The 10348-nt window shown below is 33.0% G+C and overlaps 1 protein-coding gene across 1 annotated transcript; it reads left to right on the top strand.

Moving 5' to 3' along the window:
- Positions 1-2039: 2039 nt before the first annotated feature.
- LOC122584002 (ADP,ATP carrier protein 1, mitochondrial) lies at positions 2040-5288 on the top strand. Its single transcript, XM_043756370.1, has 4 exons — positions 2040-2144; positions 3565-4054; positions 4146-4517; positions 4718-5288. Exons 2-4 carry the CDS (start codon positions 3572-3574, stop codon positions 5012-5014), a joined length of 1152 nt encoding a protein of 383 aa, XP_043612305.1. The 5' UTR covers positions 2040-2144; positions 3565-3571; the 3' UTR covers positions 5015-5288.
- The last annotated feature ends 5060 nt before the right edge of the window (positions 5289-10348 follow it).

Here is a 10348-nt window from a genome sequence, read left to right as displayed (position 1 = left end):
CTTATTACAAATTTTCAACTTATTTAACCTTATTATCATACATTTTAATATGACAAAATATTTTAAAGCTAACATGGTATCATTCAGTTTTTTTATAAAACGTCTATAAGATAACCCGGGTTGAACCCGAATTGATTAACTAGTTAAAATGTAAATAACTAGATTTAAATTCTGAAATAATACTTATTGAATTATTTAGAAAATTAATATATTTAGTCATTAACAATACAAAAAAGAGAAATATTGTGCCCCAGTATGCTCAAACACTACAAGAGGTTGGGTTTAATTGAAAGATGGTCAGCTTGGAGCAAGGTATGATTTCAGGATATCTAATAGTGCAGAATAAATCAACTCTCTAAGTCGTCATTCAAGAAAATTACCCATTACCATGTTAACGGAGTTTTTTTGTGCATCTCTTCAAGAGTGATATTATAGGGAAAAGAAATGTTGCAGGTATTATTTGTTTAACGATCTCACTTATTATTACTACTGTTTATAAATGATGATATATTATAACTAAATTACTTCTTTAAATGTACAGAAACATTGGAACATCGTGTTATACCATGGACTGAAAAAAAATTGCAAAACGTGTTGTGAAGTCAACATCATGGAGAGTTGAACCATGTTCAAATACATTGCTTGAAGTTATCGATCATAAGTTGAATGAGCTTGTCGATCTTGATGCAAAGACGTGTACTTGTGGGAAATGAGAAATTTCTGGTTTTTCATGTGTTCATGTTATAAAAGTTGTTCTTCATCTAAATCAAGATGATTCAGCTGTATACGCTATGGACTGCTACACTTTAGAAATATATCAACAAACTTATGCTGAGATTCTCTATCCCATACTACATCCTTCTGAATGGGACATACCAGATGACTTACAAACAGTTCTACCACCAGTCATGGATAAAAGGATACGTGGCCGACCCAAAAACCGCGATTTTATATCGCCTATGGGTGAAGAGAGGAAGACAACAACATGCAGTCGTTGTAAAGAACGTGGTCATACAAGGCTGACTTGTGGTGCACCCATGCCATCACAAACATCTTTTCCTCCATTGAGAGAGTATTGATCTTCATCAAAATCAAAATCAAAAGGGAAATCAAAATCGACTTCACACTCATCTCCTTTTAGGACTGTTAACTTAGAGGATTATTAGCATGTTTATAGTATGTTTCTTATGTATTTGAAGCTTTGTATGACCTTAAGGTCTCAGGTTCAATCCCCGCTGGGAACAAAAAATAATTCCTTTAAGGTATCCGTTACCAATGAAGCCTAGACCCATATGTGAAGTTTAAATACGCGGGTTCGATCCTTCGGTGTGCCCAGATCATGTAGGGATTAAGATGAAGGTATTTTACCGGCATCATAGGGCTCATACGGGGTGGGTCGATGAGTATCTAATTGTGGTACCGGGGCTAGGGTTCCCCCCTTACCCTTTTGTTTTCTATGTAATAAATTAGTATGTTTTTAAAAAAAATTATAATCTTAATAATCGCGAGATCACAATTGCGATTTTGGAGAAAAAAAAGTCAAAGTCAACATATTGCGATTTTGCAAAATCTCGTAGCGATTTACAGAATCCGTAGCGATTTTGACAAATTATTGCAATTTATATGGCTATTTTGTGATAATTCAAAAAACTCAGCTATTTTAATATAACCGTAACGAAATTTGACTATTATCGCGTAAAGAAGAGAAGAGATTACAATCATAAGTTTTTATATAACTACTCGTAAAACGTAAAAACTAGTTAACAATATATGAAGACATGACTATATGACACTTGCATCCGTAATTCCATATCTCTTTCTTATCTATCTAATTTCTTATTTCTCATTCAAATATGGGCTTATATCTATCTATATGTATTTTATACAATCCACTAACTAACATCCAACAACCCAACCCATAAACAAAAAAAGCCCATCAACCCAATGGCACAACGGTAATTCCAACCAAACACACTACACACTAGTGTCAATTCACTGAACCCTTGACACCCAATTGATCATTTCATGTGCCAATAAAACCCCCTTCAGCTGCCCACATTTTCATTTCCTTTCAAACCCCCCCTTTTCTTAGCCGCATTTCTGGAGCCGCTCAATACGCGGATCCTTCTCTCTTGCAATCGAAGGTATATTTTTTCTTCATCAGTCAATTCCGTTTCTCTAGCCTTTTAGATCTGTTATATGTATGTGTATATATATATAATTGTATCTCTATATGTATAATCTTTATAAATAGATAGAGATCTGTGCTTTTCATGTTTCATTTCTACTTACTATGCTTATTCTGATCTGGGTTTTTCTGGGTTTTATTAGATCGTGTCGGATCTGTAAAAATATCTGGTTTTATACGTATAAAATGTTGATTTTAGCTTGATTTTAAGGTTTTTGTTTTGATTTTAAGGTTTTTTGTTTTGATTTTAGTAGATCTGATATGGGGTTTATGATTTAGTTATATTTTGTCGTTTATTATTGTTCATTCATGAATATGTATCTATAGGTTTAATATATGTATAGTTTTGAAAGTGTTTTGACTATGTCTGAAATGATTTGTAAATAGTTTTCACTTTGATAAAAGAAAAAAAAAAGAAGAATTTTGCAAGATCAAATGATTGTAATAATATATGTGAGATCTGAAATATGTTAGCTTTTGATCATATTTAGTTGACTTCGATCTCAGATTTGAGTAATCTGGATTTTGATTTAAATCTTTTGAATATTTTGGTCAATTTTGGTAACTAGTCAACTTTTGCGGCTAGTTGACTTTGAAAAGTAATTATGGGAAATTCTTTGTTTATCAATGTTGACTTTGTTAATTGATCTGTATTATAAACCGTTTAAATTACTGTTGTTGTAATGTTATATAAGATCTGACTCGTTTATTTTGGTAAATATATGGTAACCCCAACTAATGGTTTGAAAATTAATTGTGTCATTTGTTTTTATTTGACTTTAAAGAGGTTTCTTCGTGTCCTTGTTAGGGAATGTTTGTAATAATGGAATGTTGAAATATGGCTATTTTATTGAAAGTCAAGTTACTACATGAATTTTTTTTTGTAACTAGTTGTGTTGTAATTTAACTATTTTGACTTTTATTTGCTACTTTATTGAATTTTTAATGGTGATTTGGTTGCACTGAATTAATATTTGACTTATATTTGCTGTTTATTTAGGTTTTAATATTTAACGACGCTGATCAATCCAAAGTTTTGATTTAATTATGCATTCTTACCATTAAAGTATTTGGCTGAGTAATTCCTTAATGTTTAAGTTAATGGTTTGAATCTGATTTGTTATTGCTTTAAGGGGTGAAAACAGCTCAACTTTTATTTGTTATTGTTAGTCTACTTGAATTCTTTATAAGTGAGTGGTGTTGCATTGTATATGTAAAGGAAGATTCAAAATTCCAATAATGATACGTGTGACTGTTTGGTTTTGACATGTCCGTCTCTTTTATTTGTTTTTTTATGTCTTTTATAGTATCGCTGTTTGACATGTGTATATGTAAAGGAAAATATCAATATGGTTTGTGATTGTTTGGTTGCGTAGGGAGGACATGATGATCGATCGTTCACAACACCCTAGTGTTTCTCAGAAGCTAGGTCTCTATGGAGCTAGCATGACCCATGTTCGCGCTAGTGGTGTTCAGCAACCACAAGCCTACCAGAGGCAGTTCCAATATGGAAATTACTCAAGTGCTGCATTCCAATTCCCAACTCAAGCTTCAGCCGAGCTTTCCATGATCGTGCCAAAAATGTCGCCAATCTGTGTTCAAGCCCCATCCGAGAAAGGTCTTCAAGGATTTGCCATTGATTTTCTCATGGGTGGTGTCTCTGCTGCTGTGTCAAAGACAGCTGCTGCCCCCATTGAGCGTGTCAAACTTCTGATCCAGAATCAGGGTGAGATGCTCAAGTCTGGCAGACTTTCTGAACCATACAAAGGTATTGGTGATTGTTTTGCCCGAACAATCAAGGATGAAGGGTTCGGTTCTCTCTGGAGAGGAAACACTGCTAATGTCATCCGTTACTTCCCAACTCAGGCTAGTATTACTAAATTAATCCACCTTGTTTTGTTTAAGATTATTTCATATTTCTGTTAGTGAACTTATGAAATCGTTGTCTATAATGCAGGCCTTGAACTTTGCCTTTAAGGATTACTTCAAGTCTCTTTTCAACTTCAAGAAGGACAGAGACGGTTACTGGAAGTGGTTTGCTGGAAACTTGGGATCTGGAGGTGCAGCTGGTGCTTCTTCACTTCTTTTTGTGTACTCTCTTGATTATGCCAGAACCCGTTTGGCTAATGACAACAAGTCTGCAAAGAAGGGAGGAGAGAGACAGTATAATGGTTTGGTTGATGTGTACAAGAAGACACTGGCAACTGATGGTATTGCTGGACTTTACCGTGGTTTCAACATTTCATGTGTTGGAATCATTGTGTATCGTGGTTTGTACTTCGGTTTGTATGATTCTTTGAAGCCAGTCATTCTTACCGGAAAGATGCAGGTATTTTATCTTTGCCAGAATTTTACACTATTTTTCTTATTAATAGTTGTGTGCCCAAGTCTAATCGTCTACTTACTAATGGTTACATTGTCTTTACTTTTTATTAGGCATGTTTATACAGTTAAAAACAAATCGAAGTTTGTGGCTTGTTTTGTTTTTGATATTCTACTTACTAATGATAATCTTTTTTTGTTTTTCAGGATAGTTTCTTTGCTAGTTTTGCTCTTGGGTGGGTCATCACCAATGGTGCTGGACTTGCATCATACCCCATTGATACCGTCCGTAGAAGAATGATGATGACGTCTGGTGAGGCTGTTAAGTACAAGAGTTCCTTTGATGCATTCTCTCAGATCTTGAAGAACGAGGGAGCAAAGTCACTCTTCAAGGGTGCTGGTGCTAACATCCTTCGTGCCATTGCTGGTGCTGGTGTGCTTTCTGGTTACGACAAACTGCAGTTACTCGTCTTCGGTAAGAAGTACGGTTCAGGCGGCGGCTAATAAAGCTTCATCAGAGTTACTGCTCGATGATCCTTTTTTACTCCCCAAATAGATGGTGACGAATCTTTTGAAGTTTTGAGGGTTTTCTTATTTTGTGCAACAGGCTTGAATAATAATTTTGTTTTGGAAGGGGGTCAGTAAGTTTTACTTTCCAGACAGTCCTTTTTATCATCGGATTATTCGTAATATTGTGAACTCTTTGATTAGAGAGAGCAAGGCGTTAATGCATCGCCAGTACTGATTTTTAATAGGTTATTGGAGTTTAATTCATACATTTTATAACCCTCTATTATGATATTTATTTCTCGAATCATGCTTCATTGACTGCAAACCTTGTTAATGTGGGCCTATTTAGAGAGTTGGTTCTTCCATCGTGTGATTGCGTTACTATTCGTTTCTAGGATTACCAGTTTTGGTAGGTATATCCCAGGTAGTTGCTGAGATATAACGTATGAGTCATCATAGACCAGTTTAGTAGCCATTTCATAGTTTCCTTTGCATACAGCCGATCCTGAAATCATATTATTGCTAATCAAGAGTTCTGAGTTTTTAACCTTGTATTTTCTGTGGGGTTATTACTGTAAAGTTGTTAGATTCTATAAGGAATCGACATAGTTGAGAGGATTTTGGGAATTTTTATATGTTGAAATATGGAAATGAATATTATTCCAGAAGGAAAAGGAAAATACAAGTATTTATACTAAACTTGACCGCTTCTAACTAACAATCTTCTAAACTTGACTCTTTGTACCCCTTAACTTACGATATTTACATAAGAAGTACCTATATTTACATAGTACCACATTTCAAAGTAACACTTGAGTCTTGTGTTTGTGCCTTGTATACTTGGGATTGATATTGTGTTTGTGCCTTGTATACTTGGGATTGATATAAACATTGTGAGCTTGAGAGACTGTAGAATCTGCTTGTTCTCTTATAGATGCCTCCTTAAGTAGATGATGCTAAATCCAAGTAAGCTCTTAAGTGATGAGTGTTTTGTCATCCTTCGTTGCTTAGCTGAGGACACTGTTGGCTGAGTGGTCCGGTCCCTAAACAATGGCATATTATGTGTAAATGTGTATAGTTGATCTTGAAGTCTCCATTGTTAGTGTTAAATTCTTTGTCTTTTAGTATGTATTGTCGATGAGGTTACATATTAATCTAACTAGTAATTTAATTAGACAGATTGTATAAATAAGAGATTGGTAAATCATGTAGAATTTATAAGGATACAAGTACAACAAAAACAATCAAGCTTTGACACGCACAGATGTACTCTTAAGTCGTAACAAATTTCTATTTTTCTTAGGGATGTGGATGAGCTGTTTGAAATGCACCATCTTCTGTTTGGTGATTCAGAATGAATATGGTTTAATGGATTTGGACATCAACAAGGATAGCAAAATTAGTAACTTGATAGATATCACTATATCAGACTATTAAACTTTTTAGACTCTTAAAGTTTTTACTGTGGTAGTAGTCGTTTAGACTTTAGAGCATCTACATTACGTTTATCATCATTATGTAGTATTTGAAGTGTGCGTGTTCTAAATCTTCCTATTACGCTTTGACTGGGTGAGACTTCGTTTTAAATCTTCATCACTACAAATAAGTTGCAAGTTTTGAAGGTCTATAAAAGAGTAACTTGTCGGATTTTTTTTTTCTTAACAGCAAGTAAGTAATTAACATTGGAGAGCTCACAATAACATCCAATTGGAAACTACCCTTAAAGGGAAACCATTGAGAATTTGAGATATTATTCTAAGAGAAAATGTCCAGTGAAAGATTTAAACCTGAGATCTCTCTAGAGGAAAACCTCCCTCTACCCCACATGTTGCAAGTAGGTCGTCAAGCTTTGTTATCTATAAGTTGTAGGTGAATACGCCATCAACTAGTATATTTAAAAGAGCTTTACAGTATGTAACGTATAGGTGTGGTGGACAAACTTGCTTGAAGAACGAACCATAAGTTCACTTGTATCATACCCTTAGTGGCCAAAATCGATTGATCTTTGATAATTCATTATATGAATTTACGTCATAAGGCCAACTTTTTGTACTTCTCGATTATTTAAACATGCTAACAAGATAACTTATTGTAAATATAATACAATGTGATGTAGTGATCCCTACAAACCAAGCTCTTGTGATTGCCTTTGTCAAAGTAAAAAATGTACAAAAATATTCCTTGCTTGTAAACAAGGCATTGTGTTGACGGCATAAAATAATGAAATAGTGTATGACCACTTGACCATACATTTATATGCTTTTGATATATAATGATATTTATCAATAAACTAAAATATGATTGTAACCTCTTTTAACTGTGACAAGTGTCTTTTTAATTATATTCTTAGAAAAACCTATATAAATTAATTAATATTATATTATTATTACTATTGCCGTTCATAATATGGTGTCTATAAGATATCCATCTATTTTATAATATACTAGGATTCCTAATTATGTTAGAACTTAGGTCTTATACAAATATTTAAACTAGGATTATTTTTGTCGTATGTATGTATTAGTTGCCCAAAATCAGCATGGTTGGATCAGTGTTAAACATATTGACATCTGGAAACAGAGGTTATGGGTTCGATCTTTATCCATGTAAAAGTTGGAAGGCCTTTTCTATCATTTAAGTAGAAACTGGAAACAGTCTCTCTACTTAGGTAGGGGTAAGGTATGCTTACATCTTAACCTCCTCTATACACCGTTGAGGTATTGGGGCTCAAAACCCACAGAAGGCGGCACTGAACAGTTTTTTTCTTTTTTTTATATGTATTAGTTGCCCAATATTATTAGAATTTCTACAAAAACCAATGCATATATTATTATTATTATTATTATTTTCTAAAATCGTCACTTTTATTAAAAATTAATAGGATTTAATTACAATAAATTAGTGGAAACCCGAGATATTATCTGGGTCCCACTCCTCTAGCTATAGCAAAACTAATTCTACTAAATATATGAGCAACAACACGTGCTCCAATGTCCTGTGCAGCGGAGAACTTCTTGATTCGCTTGAAGTTTTGCTATAGCTAGAGGAGTGGGGGCCCAGATAGTAAATATTATTATTATTATTATTGTTGTTATTATTATTATTATTATTATTATTATTATTATTATTATTATTATTATGAAATCATTTGACCATATTACTGTTAATTTTCACATCTACCAATAAACTAAAGCATGATTGACATGTTCTTGAAACGACATGTGGTGTTATGATTGACAAATGTCCTTTTAATTTATTTATTTTTTTAAATTAGATTTTTTTATTGTATATAAATTTAATTTTCTTTTACACTTAGAATTAAATTCTAACTCTTAGCTTATAGATACAAAACACATAACCTTATTTGATTGATCATTTTCTCATTAATAAAGTTGTCTATTTTTCTTTCTCAATTCTTCAACACTTATTACTTATATTACTAATAATAAATTACTAATATGAAGACTTTCAATATTTGAGTTTACGATCCGAAATTACAAAGCTATTTGTCGTCGTCCACTATAGTTACAAGTTCCGATCTTGATGCAATTGTAAAAATTTAAGGTAAATCCAAACTCTAACTAAACATATATTATATTATCATTAATGTTTATTATAATTTAGCTTTGATCATCGGTTTACCTTAACTACAATTTATTTCATACTCACAAATCATGCATGTGGTATATTTGAATTTCTTTATGATATAATCTATATAGCCACTGTACATCGTACAACATCGTAAGGGTAATATGACTAGTAGTGGTATATAAAAGGGGTATATTATTCAAGTACACCTTTTAAGTTAAACGCGAATTGTAAAAAAAAAGTTGTAAAAAATAAAAGTTGTACACTTTAACAAAGTTGGTGAAGTGCATACTTATATTAATTCTCTAATGTATGTATTATTAAACTAAAAGATAATTACTTTCTAAGGGGATAGTGTAAAGACAATTAATATGCAAAAGGGACATTTCTAACCTTAAAAATGCAACAAATTGAGTGGCATGGAAATTTTATTTGGGATTATAAATTACATGTAAAGTATTATTAAAAATGTTTTATATATGTTATCTTGACGAGCAAAAACCATATAGAAATTATAAATATATGAAAACTTACTCATCTATCGACAAACGATAACTCTTTATGCTCTTTGATTTAAAAAATAAACTACATGGATACTTGCACAATACGGCGACAGAAATGATGATCAGTGGCGAAGCCACGTTAGAACTAGGCATGGCCATGACCCATCCCAACATACTAATAATATTATAGCTATACGTATAAATTTTCAAGGTTTTTACTCATGTAGTGTACTTGGCTCATCCAATGCAAACTCATATTTGACTACATGAGGCCCACTAACTTATTTAGAAATCCGAATATATCAGATGCATGGTTAACTTGCAAAACAAATTAAATTTTGTATTGTTGTTTCTCTCTTAATTGATAACAAACACAGTTTTTTTTCCAGAAAAGTTTAAAAAAATTTATTCCATTCTGCCGTTTTAGCTCTATCTAACAAAAATATATTAAATTCTTGATCATGTAATTCCATTTGTTAAGCCTTTTGAATCTATTACATTAACAATCAATATGTGTGTTTATAGATACATTGATTTGTATTTTGATAGTGTCGTTCAAGTTTAGTATACATTGTTTTGACCTAGTTATTGTGGGTTTTGTTATTTTAAGTTCACAAATATATAAAATAAATAATTGTTATGACATAGCTATTTTTAATGTGTTGAATTTTAAATAATTTTTATGACCTAAGCTTAGTTGTGTAATCCCTCATATACTAATTTTAAATATTTGTTGAATTTTAAATAAATTACATGGCCCCGTAAATTTTATAGATTAAAAAAAATAATATGTGAGTGTTCAACCTAAGCTTAGGTACCTAACATACTATATTATTCGGCTTTTTTTAAAACCATGTTTAGCCTTTATTTCTCGTTGTTTAGTTTTGGCCCGTCCAAAGTATAGTTTCTGGCTTCGCCACTGATGATGATGACCGTATAATAGCGGCAACGACTGGTGGTGATTGTGAATTTGTGATGCTGGTGAGAAGTGGTAATGTGATATAGGTAATGGATAGATGTATTTGGTAAGAGGGGAGGGAGTGGAGTCGGTAAACTCAATCCCCGATGGCGGCACCGCGTGGGCACACTGCCGCCGGTGTTTTGCCGATGGAGAGAGAACCACAAAAACGGGTTTGTTCATCGCAAGAAGGGAAGAAGAAGATAGAAGGAGAGAGGAGAGAGAAGGGAAAAGGAAGGCTTGTGATTGGATGACAAAATTAGTGGAGGGGCCCCAACA

This window comes from Erigeron canadensis, chromosome 9 (assembly GCF_010389155.1).
Source record: "Erigeron canadensis isolate Cc75 chromosome 9, C_canadensis_v1, whole genome shotgun sequence".
Classification (NCBI taxonomy): domain Eukaryota; kingdom Viridiplantae; phylum Streptophyta; class Magnoliopsida; order Asterales; family Asteraceae; genus Erigeron; species Erigeron canadensis.
This window is presented reverse-complemented; position numbering and strand designations above follow the sequence as displayed.